The sequence below is a fragment of the Diospyros lotus genome, chromosome 1 (genome assembly GCF_014633365.1).
Source record: "Diospyros lotus cultivar Yz01 chromosome 1, ASM1463336v1, whole genome shotgun sequence".
Lineage (NCBI taxonomy): Eukaryota > Viridiplantae > Streptophyta > Magnoliopsida > Ericales > Ebenaceae > Diospyros > Diospyros lotus.
In genome coordinates this window covers 17,747,021-17,768,901 of record NC_068338.1, presented here as the reverse complement: position 1 = coordinate 17,768,901, position 21,881 = coordinate 17,747,021, and the positions used below count along the sequence as shown (strand labels likewise).

At 37.1% G+C, this 21,881-nt stretch overlaps 1 protein-coding gene across 5 annotated transcripts in view; it reads left to right on the top strand.

Annotated features, from left to right (window-relative positions):
- The first annotated feature begins 13,116 nt into the window (after positions 1-13,116).
- LOC127808401 (indole-3-acetaldehyde oxidase-like) overlaps positions 13,117-21,881 on the top strand; it is a 70,393-nt gene continuing 61,628 nt past the window's right edge. For 3 of the 5 annotated variants that reach the window (XR_008024937.1, XR_008024939.1, XR_008024940.1), the window contains exons 1-5: positions 13,117-13,496; positions 14,254-15,954; positions 16,516-16,775; positions 16,926-17,135; positions 17,327-17,545. Coding sequence is in view for 2 of the 5 variants with exons in the window: in XM_052346932.1 (XP_052202892.1) it covers positions 13,337-13,496; positions 14,254-15,954; positions 16,516-16,775; positions 16,926-17,135; positions 17,327-17,545 (2,550 nt within the window). In the remaining 3 variants the exon portion in view is untranslated. Of the gene's footprint in view, positions 13,497-13,542; positions 14,075-14,253; positions 15,955-16,515; positions 16,776-16,925; positions 17,136-17,326; positions 17,546-21,881 lie in introns of those variants that run through there. The other 2 variants (XM_052346932.1, XM_052346939.1) reach the window with 2 other exon arrangements.

Genomic DNA, 21,881 nt, shown 5'->3' with positions numbered 1-21,881 from the left:
TCCGAACCTACGGTGGTAATCACACCGCTTGCTGGTGTCAGTGTTGCCACGAGGGGGTCATTGTTCGTTGATATCCGGGAGAGAGATGACCCTGGTGTTGTAAACTTCTCAAAAAATTCAATCCCACATTGCCGTGAGGGGGGTGTACGCATTGTAGTCCAAACGAGGTGGCTCGAGGGCCCGAGGTGGTTCCCTTTGCCCTTTGTTGTGATCCTAGCCTTCTTGGCTTCGATAGAGGTCCCTCATGTGGTTGTGTTGATGCTGGGAGAAGGTCCCGGTTGGGGGCTGGTTGCGGTTGTATTCGTGGTTTGGCCTTCGTGCATCGAGCGATCGAGGCTTCCTCTATGTTGATGTCCCCTACCGACTGTGTCCTAAGGTCGGCCAGGGTGATAAGGGGCTTTCGGGCCAATGAATCGATGAAGGGACCCGCTCTCAATCTAACCGTAATGGCGTGTAGGGATACCGCGGGGTTGAGATCTTTGATCTGGATGGCCTCTTGAAAGAACCTGTTCATGAACGCCCATAGTGGCTCGTGCTCACCTTGTTTCTGGTTGATAAGACTAGTCAAGGTCCTGGGATGGGCTCGATTAGTGGAGAAGTGAGTGAGGAAGTGGGTGGCTAGCTTGAGAAGTCGTGGATGGAGTTCGGCTCTAGGGACGAGAACCATAACATGGCCGATTTCCTCAGTGTGCTGGGAAAGGATCGACACATGATCGGGTCCGAGCTTCCGCTTATTAACATGGCGGCGCTAAAGGTGGTGAAGTGGTCTTAGGGGTTAGTGGTGCGTCATAGGGTTCTAAGGCGTAGGGAGGGCAGAAATTGTCAGGAAAGGGAACAGACATGATGAACTCGGAGAAGGGATGTTTATAAGAGTATAGGGACGCAGAAGGTGAGGGAGCTGGGGTGTGAGTAGCCTGATGGTGTTGATGGTGATTACCCTCAGTATCGCAGTTAACTCGTTTGTTGGGCTGGTCATGCTGCTAGTTTTGTGTTAATTCGTCAACTCGATTTGGGAACCACTCTACTGCTTGGAGAAGGACCTCTATGATAGCTGGATTTTGTGGAGGGTGATCGGGGTTGTTTAGCTCTTGGGCAGGGGCGCTTATGGTTCGTACCATGATATGGATGCGGGAAGGTTGGTTCAAAAGGCTTTTTGGGAGCTTGTAGGGCAAGAAAGTTTTACTGGGCCCTACGGTGGGCGCTAGATGTTGCTTCCTGACCAAAGGAGGACGATCGGAGGTTGGGTGTAGGCTTGGCAATGGGTCCATCCAGGGGGTAGCTGGCACCTGTAAGCACTCCGATGATCGAGTGAGTAAGAGAGTAAAATGAGGCAGTATATCGATAGGTCAGTGATGAGAACATACCTTGGCTTTGAAGAGAGCTGGCTAATGTAAAATGAGGAGATGTCCTCCTGCATGCAGGTGATGGGATTGGGTATTCGGCGCCAGTAGAGGTTCCCAAGTGGTAGTATAGTGGCAACGAGACCCTCATTAATGTGGATGGGATCCGGTATTAATGAGGGCAAGATCTGGGGCTGCTGCACGGATATCTAGTGGGATTGTAATGATGCTATGACAGGTTTGGCGCTGGGCCAAGGCTGGATCCAATGGGAAGACCAGAGAGGGCCGAGATGGGGCCCAGACAGTCCAAAAAATATATATTTTGGAGGTGGTAATATTGTTAAATCTTGAGTTTGTACTAAAACCAAAATTCTACTTTTTTATTGTTATGGATTTTGATTTTTTTGTTATTTTTATTGAATCCAAATAGGGGGTACTTTCTTATTTATATTTATGTATTAAAGTAAATGGAAAGTAAAATATAAATAAAAGAAATGTAAATAAGTTTTGATGTATACATGCTATGGATTGTGCTTTCAAGTAAATGCTATTGAAAATCTGTCATGTTTCTATGCATGTTTCTAAACCCCTTCTGTAAAGCCTTTCAATGTTTTTCTAAGTGTATATGCTATTTCAAAACATCTAAGTATTGCATATGTTTTCAAATCAAGTTTTGGACTATGTTTCGAAACCTGTATGGTATGTTTTGAAATCTTCATTGTATGTTTCGAAACTTCTGACATTCTGTCAACAGAACATTCAAATCCGAGATGCATATGTGCTACATTTTTGTCTCTATCTAAAAGTATTTTTTAAATGTATTCTCCATGCTCTAAAAATTCAAATTCAAATTTGAATGTGAGTGCTTTTAATTAATCATAGTGGGGAATAGATTTTGTCTCCCACTCATTGTTGTTTTTAAGTGCAAGTCTAGCTGGAAAGGCTATATGTTTCGAAACATGTGGAGTATGTTTCGAAACCTTAGTGTAAATTTGTGATGTTTCAAAACCTGTATGCTATGTTTCGAAACCTACTTTTCTGTCTTGTCTCTAACGGCTATAAATGACCATATTTCTATCTCTTGGTATAAATAGTAGGTGTTTGAAGACAAGAATATGACACAACAAGAGGGAACACGCTAGAGACACATACACAAGCACAAGTGTTGATCAAATCATTTATTCAAGTTCTCAAAGAAGATCCTCTACAAATCATATTCTTATGCATTGTGAGTAAAAAGGAGAAGCAAGCAAAAACTGAAGTCTCATCTTGTCCAGCTCTCCTCACCTCAAGTTAAAAGGTTTGTCCAGCCATTGGTAAGATATTCATTGATATAAATTCTATTGGGCTATAAAGATAAAATTCTATTTATCTTGTTAATGTTGTAAGGTTTGAGTTTAACCTAAAACTCATTGTGGTAAAAGGTTTGAATTGAGCCTAAAACTTATTGTGTCAAAGGTTTGAGTTGAGCTTAAAACTCACTTGGTGTAAGGTTTGTGTTGAGCCTATAAAAACTTATTATACAAGGTTTTAGGGTGAACCGTGGTAAAACCCTTGTTGTGGTTGATGTAATGACCCGTTAGGGGGTCTAGACGTTTTCGGGTATTTTATTTTGGGTTCAAATTTTTTTTTGCTTTAATTAATTGAGGGTTGAAAATATTTTTCTTTGCTTATGGAATGAAGAGTAAGTGGAAATGAGAATTTGGTAGCCCATCTAAATGGAATCCAAAAATGTGGGGAAAGTCCAAGTAGATTGGGGCATTGAAATGTGTTTTGAATTTTAATTATATTATGAATGGGCTTGAATTATGATAATTTATTTGGGTTAGTGAGTTGGGCCATGGAATGGCCCACAGTATGGGCTAAGCCCAATTAGGAAATGAGATTTGAAATTTTTGAAAGAAAATAATAATAAATTAAATTGGCCAGCAAATGTCAACAGTGCCCTTGGTCTTCCTTTTGACCCTTGTAAAGGTAAAGGGCAATCAGGTCATTCGACCAAGTTGCAGTTGCAGCTGTTGCATTTCCCTTTTCATGCTTCCTTTGAATCAACGACCTTTATTTGTTGTGTGCCTGTCTTTCCCTTTCTGCAACTCCTTCTTTGTACTTCTTCTTCTTCTTTCCTTTTTACCTTTTAGTCTCATTTTCGTTTTGGCCAAGAGGAGCTTCAGGAAGGGAGGATTTTTCTGCATAAGCGAATCTACCAGGCAAGTTCTTTTTGCATTCCCTCTTCATTTTCAGCACAAGCTCGTTTATACACTCAGTATTTCACTTCCTTGATTTCTTGCTTTCTCATTTACTGTTCGGCAAGTTCTTCACGCACTTTCACTTATTTTTAGTGCGAGCTCTCCTATATATATATATATTCATTTTCAATGCAAGCTTCCTTGATTTTTATCTTCTGCTTTAACTTCATGCTGCAAGTCCTTTTATACATCATCTTCTACTGATACGATTGAGGTGTACATGTTGGTTCACTTTGTCCATTTCAGTTCATTTTAGCTCGCTGTGTTATTTTTTTAGCTCACTGTGTTCAACCTTTTGTTTCTGTATCTCTTTGTGGGTCTCCTTGTGGTCTCGAAATGGGGTTTGTTTTCACCCCAAACTTTCTTCGTGAATGGCATTTTATATAACTAGGTGAGAATGAAAACCTCTGCTCGTTCTGCATCCAAAGAAGCAGTGTTAAATGTATGTATATATATATATCTGTGTATATCACCTCTGTATGAGCTCGCTGTTCCAAATGCATCTTATAGCTGTATGTACTATGTCGAAATGTAAAATGCTAAATCATCTGCCACTCATTCGAATGTTTTCATTGAGGTATTTAGAGGTCTCGCATCAAACAACAAAAGCTGAACTGAGAATATATATATTGTTCACCCATATATGAGACCCACTTATAAATACATATATACAATATGCGTAACGAGCTAATGCCCTTCAGAGATTTGTAAAGCTTATTAGAGCATGCCCTGCCTAGCTAATCCACCATATACTCATGCTTAAACAGTCGTTCGAATGCCCATGTTCTATTCTGTTCGGCAAACACAGTTATATATATATATATATACACGTTCAGCTTCATTGATGTTCTAGCGAACTCATTCCAGTTCTTTCCGCGAGCTCGTTCCAGCTCTTTGTCGCAAGCTCACACCTATATGCTCCTTGACCATAAGCTTAATCGCAAGCTCGTTTTCGCGAACTCATTTCTCAAGCTCTTGGCTGCGAGCTCTTGCCACACGCCTGACCTCAAGCTCGTTCAGCGAGCTCTTGCTCAACCCCTTAATCGCGAGCTTGTTCAGCGAACTCTTGTTCACCTCTTGACCTCGAGCTCGTCCCGAGCTCTTTTCGCATGTCCTTTTCGCGAGCTCTCCCGTAAGCCGAGAGCTCATGACCTCGAGCTCGTCCCGAGCTCTTCCCATAAGCCTTTGAATGGGAGCTACTTGCTCACACCCTATCTATTTACCTTTCCTTTTTGCATTTTCCTTAATTTATATTTTACCTTTCATTTACTTTAATATATAAATATAAATAAGAAAGTACCCCCCATTTGGATTCAATAAAAATATCAAACAAATCAAAATCCATAAAAATAAAAAGATAGAATTTTGGTTTTAGTACAAATTCACGAATTTGCAATTTTACCCCCCATCGAAATACATAGTTTTCGTTTCTTGAAAAATTCATTAAAAATCATTTTTATAATAATGAATGCTAGTTATCAAAATACAGGGAGTTAGTTTTTCAAAATGAAGACATTTTCAAAATATGTTCTATTTGGTCCATTGTCTTAGAAAAATTTCAGGTTTATGCTTGGTCAGCAATTTCGCGTGGTATGGTCATTTGATTGCATGGGGACTAATCATGAATTTGAGCTATGAGCACTAATGCAAGTAAAAGCATACTATCACTAGTTAAATGAAATCACAACAATCATATGATGGGAAAAATAGTTATTAAATTTATAATACTCCTCAGCTGGTGAATCGATATTTAATATTAAATAACATCTCTCAAAGAAGTATTCTTGTGTTGTAAATTACATCAAGCATTTCTGTGTCATAAATTACATCTTGAATGTGGTAAACGTTATGAAGTAAGATATGTTGAATTTATCTGATGATGAAAAAATACTCGGTATGGGTAATTAATGTTGAAAGTATGAATATCGCGGAAATAAGAATTTAAATACATGAGGTTAGCAAATGCATACATGTACATGTTACATATATATATGTTTTGCGCACCTATTATTTTGCACGGAAGGAAAAAGGGTACCCTAGAGCACCTGGCACGGGACGAGGTGGCCATAGCCCGGCAGGTTGGCTCCATATTTATTTGTGAGGTTTTATGAAACTTATGCACTTTTGCATGCATTGATTTATGGCTTAAGAGCCAGAAAAATTGATATTGGTAATGAAATGATGTACTCTTGCATGTATTGATTGATGGCTTGCGAGCCTATGAGAATTGATAATGATATTGGAATTGTATACACATTTTCATAGTGATACATGGTGACATGATATATTAAGTTGAATTGATAAATTTATGAATTATGAGTCTTGTATATAATTGTGGAGTCCTTGATTACTCTTCTTGGTGTCATCATGTTCTTGGATCCTATATATTGTTCCTTATTTCTCGAACTTGCTAAGCCTTATGGCTCACTTGATCTTCTTTGCCATTCCAAGTGAAGGAAAGAATGTTATTGGGGGCGAGTCCAGTAGGACTATAGCCCAGGGGTAGTGGTGTGCAGAGACGTGTCCTACCTTTAAATATCCTAGTTAGTGATTTGGTGAGGTTTGTAATAATGAGAATTTATTATGTTATGGGCATTTGAGCCTCTTATTATTTTGTATGATCATCGAGCCTAGAGTTATGAGATATTGGGAATGTAATTAAATCTTATTTAAATTTCCACTGCTAGAAATGAAATAAGTTGAATTCAGTTTTGTTCTATATTATCTCTGTAATGACCTCTTTTCGAATATCCTATGCTGAGCAGGAATATTCGGAAGCGAGCCTTACAGTTGATCACTAGTAAAAGTGATTGGGATTGAAAAATCCTTTAAGTGAGTAAGCTTGAAGGTAGTGGACTAGGTGTAACGCCCCGCTCCCACTTACGGGTGTTACTCGTGAACAGCCACTCGAATTGTTCACCTGCCCGGCCTTTGTCGAAGGGTGGACCATGTTTCAAGGTGAAACGCCCTAGGTGGGAACTAGGCTCGTCCTTCCCTTCGCTGAATCCCAGGATTCGCCAGTAGAGTTGGGCTTTAGCCACACCGCATTGGCTATAAAGAAAATCTCCTTCAGGCGCCCAATCGACATTTTTTTTTTTTTTTTTTTATTCTTTCCCATCAGAGAATTTTACCGGGCTCCCAAAATCATCATCCAGACCAATCCATTGATGGATCTCCAATTTTTGGAGGAAAAACTCATCATTTTCAATTTCCCATAATTTCGGCGTTTTCTCCAAAAATGCCCGAAATTCCATTTATTTTGAAAATTCCTCCAGGGCCCAAAATCGATTAAGAAATGCCCCTTATTTCTCCCAAAATTCCAATTTTTAAAAAAAAATTGGCCGGCGGGGCCCGCAGGCCCGCCCGGGGCCCGCACGGGGCCCCGCTAGGCGCTGGCCGCGCGGCCTGGCCGCGCCCGCGCGCGCCCGCGCGCGGGCTGCAGGCTGCTGCCTCCAGCAGCCTGCTGCTGCCTCCAGCAGCCTGCTGCTGCCCCCTTTTCACTCCCATTTTTTTTTTTCCCTTTTTTTTTTTTTTCTTCTTCTTGGGGCCTCCTAACCCCAAATTTTCCAGAATTTAAATTAAACAAATAAACCTCACATTCACCTTGGTTTGCCTTTAATTCTCCTTAATTAAGGCTTAATCCACCTCCTAATAAATACACAACATATCATATCAAAGTGAGGTTTTTGCCTAGGCTTCAACATGCCATAAGCCTCAATCTCATTCACAAAAAATCAACCCTTCAAGGAATATACACTCCAATTATACACTTTGGGCTTAAGAAACCCTTACTTAAAGCATATACAATTTAAGCATAAATTACACCATTTGAGAAAAATACTCAATGTCTTCATGCTCAAGCTTCTTTCTCTTGCCAAACCCCTCCATAGCATGCTTTAATACCTACAAGAGGTCAAATAAACCTCATGAGCTCCAAGAGCTCAATAAGGGTGCAATGATATAAAGTATGGAAATTAACAACATAGATGCTAATGCCATATGCAAGTGCCTAGGGTTCCAATACCTCAACCCTCAAGGTTAAAGGCTTCAACATACCCATCCCAACACACAATTTCATGGCCATGAGTCTCATGCACACAAGCATATGCAAAGCAAGCACAAAATGTTAAAATGCATACAAAAGTCATGCTAGCCACCATCCACTTGGGGCTTTCCCCTTACCTCATACTCCATGGATCTTCAAGTTTCCAACAACTTCAAGCCTCCAAAATTACTTCCTTTAAATTTCCTCAAACTCCTTACATGAAAAACAAGACTAGGATTATAATGAAATCCTTTAAAATGAGAAATACAAGAAGATTATGAAATCCTTACCTCTAGGCTTCTTGGATTTCTTCTTCTCCTTTTTCTTCTTCTTTCTCTTTCTTTCTTTCCTTCCTTCTTCATTTCTTCAAATGGCCAAAAGGGAGACAAGTCTCCCACACTTGCCCTTTTATATTACCTTTTTTCAAATTTCAAGAATGGATCTTCACCATCCATTTAAAGCACAATCCATGTGCTTATGGGAGACTTGATCTCAACCATCCATTTAATAAATAAGGCTTCTCTCTTGAAGAAAACACAAGAAGCACAATCCATGTGCTCTTTTCTTGGTTAATCTCATCCATTGGATTACCTTTGCCTTTACAAGACTTCATCTCCACCATTGAAAGAAAGCACACTTTTAGTAGGATGGTAATTCATGCCATTCCTTCTCTTTAAATCTCCACCATAGGATTTATTCTCTAATTCAAGAATACATCTCATCCATTGGATTTATATTTATTTCTCATTTAAATAAATCTCCCCATTTTCACTCATAAGTGAGTGACTAATTTCCATTTCTTTCCCATTTAAATTAATGGGACTAATTTCACATCCATCACATTTGAGAAACATAAATAATTTCTTTCCCATTTAAATTAATGGGACTAATTTCCAACATCACATTTGAGAGACCACTTTGAAAGACATAATGCTTTCTTTCTCATTTAAATAATTCTCATAATTTCCAAAGCATTAATGGGAGACTATTTTCCCATTTTCCTTTTCATTTATTTAATTCACCATAATTTCAAACATTAATGGTGACTATTTTTCACATTTCATTTGGATTTTCTTTAATCCAACACAATAATGCCTCTCATTAAATGCTTGAAAGACCAATTATCCTTTCTTTTTGCATTTAATTAAATCATTCCTCAACTCATAAATCCACATATATTATTTCTCTCAAATTTCCAAGATTATGCCAAGTGTCACTCTAAGACACAAACTTGGCTTCCAATTTTTTTTGATCTTGGTCATCCATGTGGTATTACCACATTAATTCACTAACTTAGGGAAAATTTAATTATTCTCCTCAATAATTTATTATCCACCATTTTCCCTATTTCCAAAATTAATTTCCTTCATGGAATCACTCCAAAATTCCCAAATACCATTTGTGAATTTATTAATCCCACATATCTCTTCATAAATATGAAATTGGGATTTTTATTCACTTACTCACCTAATTCCATATAGGAATTATTTTTAATTTATCAAAATAGCCCTTTATTGGATTTCTCTATCCAAATTACCGAAATACCCTTCTCATGGGCATTCTCAATCTCAAGGATCATCACTTCCTCAAGGGCATTTTTGGAAGTATACTTACTTCCTTTCCTATTTTCTTAACACCGGTTACACCGGGTGTTACATTAGGCGGGGTGCTGAATCACTATATATCTTGTGTACAATTGTTCTTTCATTCTTTGCTTATTGTTATTGCTCATGCTTTCAAAATAATTATCTTTAAAGACTAAAACAATGTTTCCTTGAGCTTAAACATACATATACATATAAACATATTTTTGATATACAAACTCTTTTGGTACACTCTTATTTATGTAAATCATCTTTGTTAAAGATCATTATTTTGAAATACAAGGTAAGAAATTTCAAAACAAGAAAACTGAAAGTTATATTTCGAAACATACCTCATAAATTTCAAAACAAACTAAAACAGTAAAATATATTTCGAAACATATGTAGTAGGTTTCGAAACTTACTTAACAGAAAGTCTTATTTCAAAACATATAGCTTATATTTCGAAACCTAGTATTTTGCTATCAATAAGTTTTAAATTATCGAAAATTTATACAAATCTCTATTCACCCCCCTCTTGGAATATATTTGTTATCATTAGGACCAACAAGTTCAAGACAAATTTAAGAAAAATAAGTCAAAAAAGAGAAAGTTAGAAGACCTCCCAATAGATAGTTCATGGAAGACCATCTTAAGGCCTCTCTAGAGTACTTTTGAGAGACCTTAAAAATCTCTTTTGAGCCTTAGAGATACAGTCACTAGAGACTCTTTAAATTATGGACCATTGAGAATGCATCAAATTACCTCCAAAGTCTTCGCCTGAAAATTCGAAATGAACAATCCTAAAAGATACTAATGTTCTTTCATATATTAATATTCAACTTCCATAAATAAAAAGTGATCCATCTGATTTAGATACACAAGAACTTCTACACATACAAGCTACTTGAATACTTATATTTTTTCTAATTAAAATTAATTTAAGTATTGAAAAGCCCACGAGAGAGACACTTCACACCCTTAACTATCTTCTATTTTGTAGGTCTTTCAAATACTAGAGACTCAAAACATTCTCTCACATTTATAAATTTATTGTTGTATTTCAACTACAAAAAATTTCATTTAAATATGAGAAATTATAATTTCAAAATTTATTCACATGATAAGTTTATTTTTAAATAAAATATTCAAATAGTATTATTAAAATTTAAAAAGTTTGATAGAGATTCAAAAAAAAAAAAAAACACTAAATGTTTGTTTACTTAAATAATAGAATCAACCAAATCATATCTATTATTTATTTCTATACTTTTATATAATTGAATACCATATTTTTTTTTGGATTACGCACCATCACTCGCGCCCCTCGTCGAACTCATCTCTTGGTCATCACAAGGGAGATAAACTGCATGATATGCCCAAGTGGTTAGAGTTGAAGGCTGCGTTTACTAACACTTATCAGAGACTACCCGCAGAAAGAATTACTTCCTCTAAGAATTGATTCCACACTAGCAGCTTCAGCATGACTGCTCTTTACAACCCTCTCTTTTACTGCTTGGTTGTGCCCGAGGGCAATCGAATACCATATTTTAATATGACGAAATCCTGTCAATGAAGTGTTTTTAAAATACTCTTTATATATCTTATTTTAAAAACAAAATTAATTATATTAACAATAACTCTAAATAGTAATTGATTTATGAAATAATTTTACTAAAATTTATTTTATTTAAAATTGTCTAAAAATAAAAAGTAAACTGCAACTATTAAATGCAATTCCATAAACTCTTATTTAATTTTTTTTTTTATTTTGCATATACACGACACAGACCACCAGTCTAATATAAGATATTATAATAATAAATTAAAATTTAAACAAAATATTCGTTTAATCTCTATTTTTAATTCAAATGGTGGATGATAATCATAATATCTAAATAATATATTTAAGCTTAAGAATTATAATTGAGATATTATAATAATGAATAGAAAAATTAAAAAGTAAATTATAACAATCTTTTATTTAGAATTTTTTATTTTTTTAAATGTACTTAATACAAGTAATCCTTCTAATTACATATATAAATATATAGGAGATTAGAGTTGTATAACTTTTCCCCTAGGAATTATTTATTTTTCTAACCAAAATAGAGAATCCACATTTTCCAAAAAATTAAGAAATAGAAATGCAGAAAAATGTATAAATAAAAAAATATAAGAGTCTTTTTATAAGTATAATTTTTAATATAAAAAATAGTTATCCTATCAAATATAAATATAAATTTTATCATCTATTTAAATAAATATAAACATAAATTTTATTATCCATAAATTATAACTTAATAATTAAAAATAAATAATAAATTTAAAAAAAACAAATTTAATATAATTTATGAAAGTTCTTTCATCACCTCATGATCATTCTCTTCATATATATATATATTAATAGAATCCTCGTTATATATGTACATACATTCACAATCACAATCAGAGCTATACATTACACATACAATCCTCATTATATATGTACATACATTCACAATCACAATCAGAGCTATACATTACACATACATTCACAAAATATATATACATATATATATATATTTATAGTCTACCTATGAAAGAATTAGAAACATGAATATGGATTAATCTACTTTGTCCGAGAGGCTTATCAATGGACTTACCGAATGGGGTCAAAAAAATCCAAATGCCCTCACCCCTGCTGTTCTCTCCTCTCTTTTTCGTGACTCCCTCTGTAACTGTTGTCTCATCACTGCCATCGCCTTGTTGTCATAGCCTCGCCTCGTCGACGACGAGACGACAAGGCAAAAGCGGCGGTGAGACAACAGTTGCAGAGGAGGCCATGGAAAGGAGAGAGGAGCGAGCAACGGGGGTGAGGGCATTTAGATCTTTTTAACCCTATTTGGTAAGCTCGTCTGTGCATTTCTCAGGCAATATAGGACGACCCACATGAATATATACATACAAATGAGAAGATAGACAGTTGCCAGTCAAAGAGTTCAAAGTTGCATTCACCAATTGAAATTGGACGAGTTGGTGAAACTAGGACAAGATCAAAAAGATAAAAGAACAATGGAACTAAAACGAGAACAAGAAGATGGACAGATAATGACAACGAACAGAATAATGGAATGACAAAACCACACGAGATTGAGTAGATGAAAGGACAATGACAACATAGGGGAATATAAAGGTTTAACTTTTCACAAAATCAAGAAAGAAGAATAAATTAGAGTTAAAAATCTTCACTTAGAGAAGAAATATTGTCTAGAGCGGAAATAAGTTTTCAAATTGAACATATGTTTCCAATATTTTGAAATGACATTGAAACATTTTTAAAATTATGAAAATGACTTGTAAATATTTTTTTTAGTATTTCTTAAAGTTTTGAGAAAGGAAATATTTTGGTGTTTCCTTGCATTGAATTTTTTTTTTCTATAAATTACATTGGATATTTTTACTTCTATATTAAATTCTATAATATCTTTTACTGTTTTGCTTTAAAAGCAAAGAATAATTATATTAAATTGTTAATAAAACTCATGATCTCCATAATTATAATAAATTTTAAAATACTTTTATCATTGTACAAAAAACTATTTTAATTTAAATTTTATTTAAAAAATACTAAAATTATAATATAATTGTCAAGCACTATCAAATAAATCTTTATTTAAAATATTAAATTTTATTTTGATATAAATTAATTTAAAATTTTCATGCACCTCTAGTTTATGATAGTGGTTTTAACGAAGAAATATGATTATTGATTATTGATATTTATTGATAATTTATAATTTTCAAAAAATATATTATTTAGGTATTTAAATTTAATATTTATAATAATATTTTATATTAATATAAAATGAGTGGGAAAGTATTGATTATGGAGGTGACAGCACCTCGAGTTAAGAATGCAACATCAGACAATGAAAAGGTTCCAAAATCAAAAAATTCCCTCTTGCTTCTGCAATCTCCATGTTCTAGGTTTCATCATCGAACAAGCTATTCTCTCTCCCTCTCTCTCTTTCTCTCGACTCTTCCATAAATGTGCATGTGAAAGATTTGGCACCCCATTTTTGTGGGTTCTGTTGAGGTTCAGTTCTTGAAGTTGATCAACCGACTGCTTGCTTTGGATGTATGGAGGATGGAGGAGCAGTGCCAGCTGGGGCAGCCAATCTGGTATTTGCAGTAAATGGGGAGAGATTCCAACTCTCCACCATCGACCCTTCTACTACTTTGCTTCAATTCTTGCGTTCCAAAACTCGCTTCAAGAGTGTCAAGCTCGGCTGTGGAGAAGGTCTCTCTCTCTATGCATATGTATGCTTCATATATGTGTATTGCTGGGGATTATTGATGGATTGAGATTTGGGTTCTCACTTTTCGTTGATTTTTGGTTGAATGGATTGATGGATTTTTATTTTCTTCTGAAAGTTGATCTTGTGGACCCATTATCTGACTTAGAAAAGTAAATGTGGTCTGGGTTTTTCTTCCTTCTGCTTTAGCAGTTTGCATTGAGGGGGCATTTGGACGATTATATAAGGATTGATTTTGCTTTTGGTTCCTGTTTTGGGACGTAATTTAAGGAGTTTTTGTCTATGTATAAAAGCATACGTGATAGTTTCCTCATTTGCTTAGTCCTTTTTTGCGTTTGATTTCTGGACAAAAACCTTGGGAAAATTATGCAAGTCAAATATTTTGTGCTGCTTCTCCATTCATCAAACCAAACTTCGCTGAGCTGAGTCTGTTCTAGTATTCGAGTTTAGTTGAATTTGCTATGTAGTTGGGACAATCGGACAGCAGGTATTTCTGTTTGGAAATTTAAATTTACTTTTACCCAGTTTCGGTTTTTTTGGCGACGACAAGAAGCAGGCGAAAGTAAGTAATTCTTCTGGTTATTCTCTTTTCTCTGAATTGGTCAGCGTTTAGGATGCATTATTTTAATGCTTTTTAAAGCTCCATTTGTACTGAAAAAGGATACAAGGTTTGACTTTAATCCTATAAGATTCATGTTTCCATTTTATCGATACTCTTTTTTCAAACTTTGATTGTCACAGGCGGTTGTGGTGCTTGTATTGTTCTACTATCAAAGTATGACCCTGTGAGCGATGAAGTTGAAAACTTTACAGTAAGTTCGTGTCTTACACTTCTCTGCAGTATAGATAGGTGTTCGATTACTACCTCTGAAGGTCTTGGCAATACTAAGGATGGGTTTCACACAATTCACCAGAGGTTTGTTGGTTTCCATGCTTCTCAATGTGGCTTTTGTACACCTGGAATGTGCATGTCGCTATTCTCCGCTCTTACCAATGCTGAGAAAACACAACGAGCAGAGCCTCCTCCAGGATTCTCTAAGTTGACAGTTTCAGAAGCTGAAAAGGCTATTGTGGGAAATCTCTGTCGATGTACTGGGTATCGATCAATTGCTGATGCCTGCAAAAGCTTTGCAGCTGACGTTGACATGGAAGATTTGGGATTCAATTCTTTTTGGAAGAAAGGAGATAGTAAGAAAGTCAAAGTAACTAAATTACCATTTTATAACCCAAGCAATCAGGTCTCTACATTTCCCGAGTTCTTAAAAAATGAATTTAGGTCTTCGATGCTTTTTATTTCTAGAAAAAATTCTTGGTATAATCCTACAAGTGTTAAGGAACTTACAAGTATGTTGAAATCTACTCTAGCTGAAAGTGGTGCACGAGCCAAGCTAGTTGTTAGTAACACAGGCTCTGGTTATTACAAGGAAATAGACCACTATGACAAATACATTGACTTGAGGTGCATCCCTGATCTCTCAATGATTAGAAGGGATCGGACAGGGATTGAAATTGGAGCAGCTGTGACAATCTCTAAGGCTATATCAGTGTTGAAGGAAGAAAACAAAAGTGAGTTCCTTTCACATGGGGAGGTGGTGTTCCAAAAAATTGCTGATCATATGGAGAGGATTGCATCAGGGTTCATTCGTAATTCAGCTAGTGTTGGGGGAAATTTGGTGATGGCACAACGAAATCATTTTCCCTCAGATATTGCTACAATACTTCTTGCTGTGGGGTCAGAGGTGAATGTAATAACAGATCTTAAGCATGAAAAGGTCACACTAGAAGAGTTTCTGGGAAGACCTCCTTTAGACTCCACAAGTGTGCTTATGAGTGTGCATATTCCTTGTTGGGAACCAGTGAGAAATGTTACATCAAAAACTGATGCCAGGTTAGTATTTGAAACCTATCGTGCTGCACCACGTCCCCTGGGGAATGCATTGCCCTATCTGAATGCTGCTTTCTTGGCTGAAGTTACTCCTTGTAAAACTTCTAGTGGAGTTATTATAGGCAATATTCAATTGGCTTTGGGTGCTTATGGGAGTAAACATGCAATAAGGGCAAGAAAGGTTGAGGAATTCTTAGTTGGAAAGCTATTGAATGCTGGCGTTCTTTATGGAGCTATTAAATTGCTTGGAGCCACAGTTGTGCCTGAAGTTGGTACTTCGAATGCTGCTTACAGGTCAAGCCTGGCTGTTAATTTTCTCTTTCAGTTCCTTTGTCCATTTGTTGATGCTTGTGATGAATTTTGTGATGGTCTGTTGCATGGATGTAATGATGCTTTCTTGCTAAGGGCCTCCGAAACAAGTAATAACCAAAAGCAGTTTGATCATATAAAAAATGCAGTATTGCCTTTGTCTGCAAAACAAGTGGTGGAATTGAACCAAAACTACTCTCCAGTGGGTGAACCAATCACAAAAGCTGGTTCTGCCATTCAAGCATCTGGTTAGTTATGCTGTTTTGGTATTTTCATTTCAGTGTAGACATGGCTTACAAATTTTTCTTGTTTATTGAAAATTCTATTGCCACGCTTACTTGTACATTCCAATTAGCACCTGCAGTTGGAGACCTTTATCTAGTTCTTTATAGGTGAGCAGGTGACATGTCTAATAATGTTTAACTGTTAGCCCTGTTTAGTTGAAATGTTTTTAAATTAAGTACGCTTCATCAATTTACTCTTATTTTGTTGGTCTGCCACAGAACAGGTGCAATTTGATGAATCTATCATAATCAGGAGCATTATATGTTTCCTCCTGCTTCCTTTCCACTTTTTGTTGTTTTCTGTTTTTGCTCATTACAAAACTTATATGGATTCTTAGCTTTACTAAATGATGTTAGTTGGCACATGATTTTTTAATCTTATTTTTTTCTATTTTTTTTCTGTGTGCGCACGCTTTTTTTTTGGTTAGATTTGTTATTGGCTTTCATTAATAGTTGATTTCTTTCTCAACCCTTGAACAAAACAACTTTTCATCTTAATATTAACTTTATTGGGTATGTGTATAGGTGAGGCTGTCTATGTAGATGATATTCCTTCACCAACAAATTGCCTTCACGGTGCATTCATTTATAGCACAAAGCCTTTGGCTTGGGTAAAGAGAGTCAAACTTAACTCTAAGTACCTACAAGACAACGTAGCTGGGGTTATTTCTTTCAGAGATATCCCAAAAGGTGGGGAAAATATAGGTTCTAAGACCATCTTTGGTATTGAACCTTTATTCGCTGATGATATTACCAGGTGTGCTGGCCAGGCCCTTGCATTTGTGGTAATTATTCAGTTCAATTGTTTTCTAAGTGAGAATCCATTTAGTCTATTTCCATAAGTTTCTATTTTATAGTAGATATAGATGAGAATATATATTCATTCTATTCTCTGATTATTCTCTTTTATGTAGTAAATAGAATGGTTTCAATAGGTTGCAGATACACAGAAACTTGCAGATATGGCAGCAGAGAATGCTTGGGTTGATTATGATACTGGAAATTTGGAGCCCCCTATTTTGACTGTTGAAGAGGCCGTTGAGGGGTCAAGCTTCATTGAGGTTCCTCCTTTCCTTTATCCAGCACAAATTGGTGACTTCTCAAAAGGAATGAATGAAGCAGATCAAAAGATTCTATCTGCTGAGGTGCTGATAATTTTCTCTGTTGTTTGTTTTGTAATTTTCTTGCTGGATCTTTTGCCCTTCTGACAGGATAGATCTTTCGAGTGATCCTTTCATTTGATGTTGTAATGATGTTTCAGATACTTTTTGGGATGATTCACTAACTCTCACGATTTGTGCTTACATCAAATTACTTTCTTATTTCTTGTACACAGATTAAACTTGGGTCTCAATATCATTTCTATATGGAAACACAATCTGCACTTGCTATCCCAGATGAAGACAACTGCATGCTGGTTTACAGTGCTTCTCAGTGCCCCGAGTTTGTCCACTCTACAATTGCAAGATGCCTTGGTGTTCCTGAACATAATGTCCGTGTGGTTACAAGAAGAGTTGGTGGGGCTTTTGGTGGGAAGGCCACAAGATCTATGCATGTAAGAATACAATTGCATGATAATTTGAAATTTGCATAAAAAGGAAATGAAACTTCTCTTGTCCCCAAATTATTTTGTGTTAGGTTTCCAGAGTTTGTGTTTTTTCTTTGGTCCTTTGAACTTGGCACACTTACTATTTAAGATGATAAAATTCTTCCATGATTTTTGGATGACACCTTATTTTTATCACCATCATCATTATTATTATTTTCATTTGCCTTTCAGTACGAAAAAATGATAGGAGGTCCAAGTCCTTAATTCCTTTTTCTTTGAAACTGTCTTTTGAATGTGCATCCTACCATCTAGTAATTGATTGAGCTGCAGACTGAAGAAGGTATCTTAATCAAAACGAAAAAAAGAAAGACTAAGTTAATGCTTTATTTCTCTTCCTTTTCTGTTTTTTTGTCCTTTCTTATTTTGTTCTTCGTGGTTCTTTACTTGGAAGTGGGGAACACAAATGGAGAAACTAGAATTGGATTTAGTTAGAAAGGTTTTCCCATAAGAAAACAAAAGCTAAGATCTCGCAACTTCTTGTGTAGCTTTTATTGATTTTTGTAGAAAACCATGCGCATATAAGAACTGTTATGATCTTGAGGGTTATTTTGTAATCTCTACCTCTATTAAACTGTTGGGCAAGTTAGAAGGCGGGAGAGGCGGTTATAACAGCCTCTGGAAACAGTTAGGAGGTTAGAATAATCATTGTATAGCTAGAGGTCTTCTTAATAAGGAGACCTACGGCACATGGAGGACTACCGATTGATTGATGAATAGATCTTTCTCTCTTTGATCTTTCTAATCTCTCTATTCTAATTCTCTTTTCCCTCTCTTTCTCAATCGGAATTACGGAAATTGCCAAGTCCTAATTCAAGGACTTGACAAGTGGTATCAGAGCCGTACGATTCGGCTGTGAGGTTCGGATTCCAGGGCGCAATGGCGGAAGGCACACGTCTGAAGCAATGGGAGATCCGGTTAGAATCACTGGAGTTGGGCGTGACCCAGACCCAGGAGACCCTACGACAAACGCGAGAAGAATTGACTGAATGGAGGGAAGTAATGCAAACAGCTATGGAGAAACAGCAAGAAGCAACAAATCGATGCCAAGAATCGGTAGAGATGCAAGGGTGGAGGATGGACAGCTTGCTAAGCATGCTGTCTTCGCTACCCCAATTCCGTTTACCACCAGAATATCCACCACGACAGTCGTCGGAACCGATTCTACCACACCAGGGCAATCGTCTGGGCACACAAGGGATTCTTGAGGAAGCAGACCAGGGTACGGTGCAAGGAGTTATGGGTAGGAATCACTAGCTAGGGATTCAGAACCATGTTCCTATGCCAAGATTGGAGATTCCGATGTTCGAAGGGAAGAAACCACGATGGTGGGTGAGGAGATGTGGACGATTCTTCCAATTTTACCGAATTCCAGAGGAGCAAAAGGTAAATTTGGCGGCGGCTTATTTGAATGAAGAGGCAGATTCCTGGTATCAAGGATGGATTCAGGATGGAGGAATGCAAGGAAGCTGGGCCGAATTTGCTGAAGGGTTATGTGAACGGTTCGGGGAGAAAAACATGACCGATGTAGTAGAAGAATTCAGCAAGTTGAAACAAGAAGGAACGGTGATTGAATACCAAAGCCGATTTGAAGAATTGAGATCTCTGGTGAGTACGATACAACCTGGACTTATCGAATAGTATTTGGTATCAGTCTTCATTAACGGATTGAGGGAAGAACTGCGGCCCATGGTGAAGATGATGACTCCAACATCCGTTAAACAAGCAACGGAAAAAGCAAGACTTCAAGAATTAGCCTTAGAAGCCATCTTCAAGAAACATAAGGTTCCTTATAAACCCAGTATTTTAGCAGGATAGTATGGAGGGGGAAACATAAGGCCATTGCTAACATGGCATAGTCAACAAAATTCCAAAACACCCATAAATAATAACGGGAGTAAAGGAAATTTGATAGAGCAGCGAAGGCAGCTAGGGTTGTGCTTCAAATGCGGAGAAAAATACGGTCCGGGTCATCAGTGCAAAAGATAGCTGATGAACATGGAAGGAGTTGATGGAGAAAAGATGGAAGAAGAAACAGAAACTGGGGAAACCATTGGTGAAGAGTTACTGGAGCAAGAAGAAGAAGAAAAGCTAAGGGAGGAAGGAGGAGAGATTTCGTTCCATGCATTGAAAGGAAGCCCTATGGGGCAAATTATAAAAGTAAAAGGACAGGTGGGAAAACGAAGACTGATGGTGCTTATCGACAGCGGAAGCACCCATAGCTTCCTCAGTGAAGCCACAACAACGAGCCTTTAGTGTCCCATGACAGCCACAACACCTTTGTCGGTAACGGTAGCCAATGGAAATAGAATGTATAGTCACTATAAATGTCTCGGATTTACATGGATCATGCAAGGGCAAGAATTTGTGGCTGACTTGAGGATCTTAGACTTGGGTGGATGTGACATAGTCCTTGGCGTAGATTGGATGAGGACTGTAAGTCCTCTGACTTTTGACTTCAACAAGTTAGAAGTCACAGTGGTAATCGACGGACAAAAGTTAACCTTGCTGGGAAATTTGGAGCAAGGAGAGTGCAAGTTAATTGGAGGGAAAAGGCTACAGAAAATGATGTCAAAGAAGGGAGGAAAGATAGCCCAAATCTATTCTATACAAGCAAAAGAAATAGAGGATGACAGTGAAGTGAAGGCAGAATTGCAACTCACCAATGCTAACATCGGTTCCCAACTCACAAATAAGGTAGGTTTATCGGAGAACTTGCATTCACTATTGGTAGAATTTAAGGATCTATTTGTAGAACCCAGCTCTTTACCACCCCAAAGACCATTGGATCATTCAATTCACCTTAAACCAAATTCAGAACCTGTCAACATTAGAGCCTATCGATACCCTCCTGTGCAGAAAACTGAAATTGAGAAACAAGTTAAAACAATGTTAGACTCAGCCATTATTTAGCCCAACCAAAGCCCCTATGCTTCTCCAGTCATCTTTGTTAAAAAAAAAGATGGAACTTGGAGGTTTTGCATAGACTATAGACAGCTTAATTCAAATACAATCAAAAATAAGTTTCCTATACCTTTGATTGATGACCTATTGGATGAGTTATATGGTGCCCAAATTTTTCTAAACTAGATCTTAGGTCTGGTTATCATCAAATCAGAATGACACTATCTGATATCCATAAAACAGCATTTAGAACTCACCAAGGGTTATATGAATTCACTGTTATGCCCTTTGGTTTGACTAATGCCCCTGCTACATTCCAAGCTTTGATGAATCAGATTTTTCTACCCTATTTAAGGAAATTCATCCTCGTTTTCTTTGATGATATCCTTGTGTACAACCCCAATATTGAACACCATATTATACACCTCCGCACTACATTTGAGATCCTTAAATCTCACCAATTGTATGTTAAGCTCTCCAAATGTACCTTTGCTATGAGGGAAGTGGAATATTTGGGACATATTATTTGTGGAGAAGGGGTACGAACAGATCCAAAGAAAGTGGAAGCAATGTTAGAGTGGCCTAGGCCTAAAAATGTGAAGGAGCTAAGAAGTTTCTTGGGATTGACAGGGTATTACCGAAAATTTGTGCAACACTATGGTATTATCAGCAAACCTCTCACTGAGTTGCTGAAAAAGGAAGGGTTCCAGTGGAATCCGAAAGCAGAAGCAGCATTCTTGGCCCTTAAGAAATCCATGTCTACAGCTCCAGTATTAGCTCTGCCAGATTTTTCGAAGCCATTTACAGTTGAGACGGATGCTTGTGACACAGGGGTGGGAGCTGTGTTAATACAAGAAGGGCGACCATTGGCTTTTATAAGTCAAGCATTATCTCAAAGGCATTTAGGATTAAGTGGGTATGACAAAGAATTGTTAGCAATGCTTGGAGCAGTTGACAAATGGCGACACTACCTAGAAAGCTAGCCATTTGTGATCCGCACGGACCATGAGAGTTTACAATTCCTTGGCCAACAGAGATTGCATACTCAGCTGCAAAGGAAAGGGGTTTCTAAACTCATGGGGCTGGATTATATTATTCAGTACCGTAGAGGAAAAGAAAACATAGTGGCTGATGCATTATCTAGACGCAGTGAAACTGCAGCTTGCCAAGCTATCACAACAGTAGTACCTGAATGGATGGGGGAATTAGAAGCTAGCTATGGCCAGTCAGAATGGCTTCAAGGTATCCTAACACAGCTGGCAGTCCAACCTACTGCAATAGCAGATTATACATTATCCAACGGTCTGATCAGGTACAAAGGCAGGTTGGTAGTGGGGGATGACAGTGCATTAAAGGAGAGAATAATAGGAGCACTTCATGC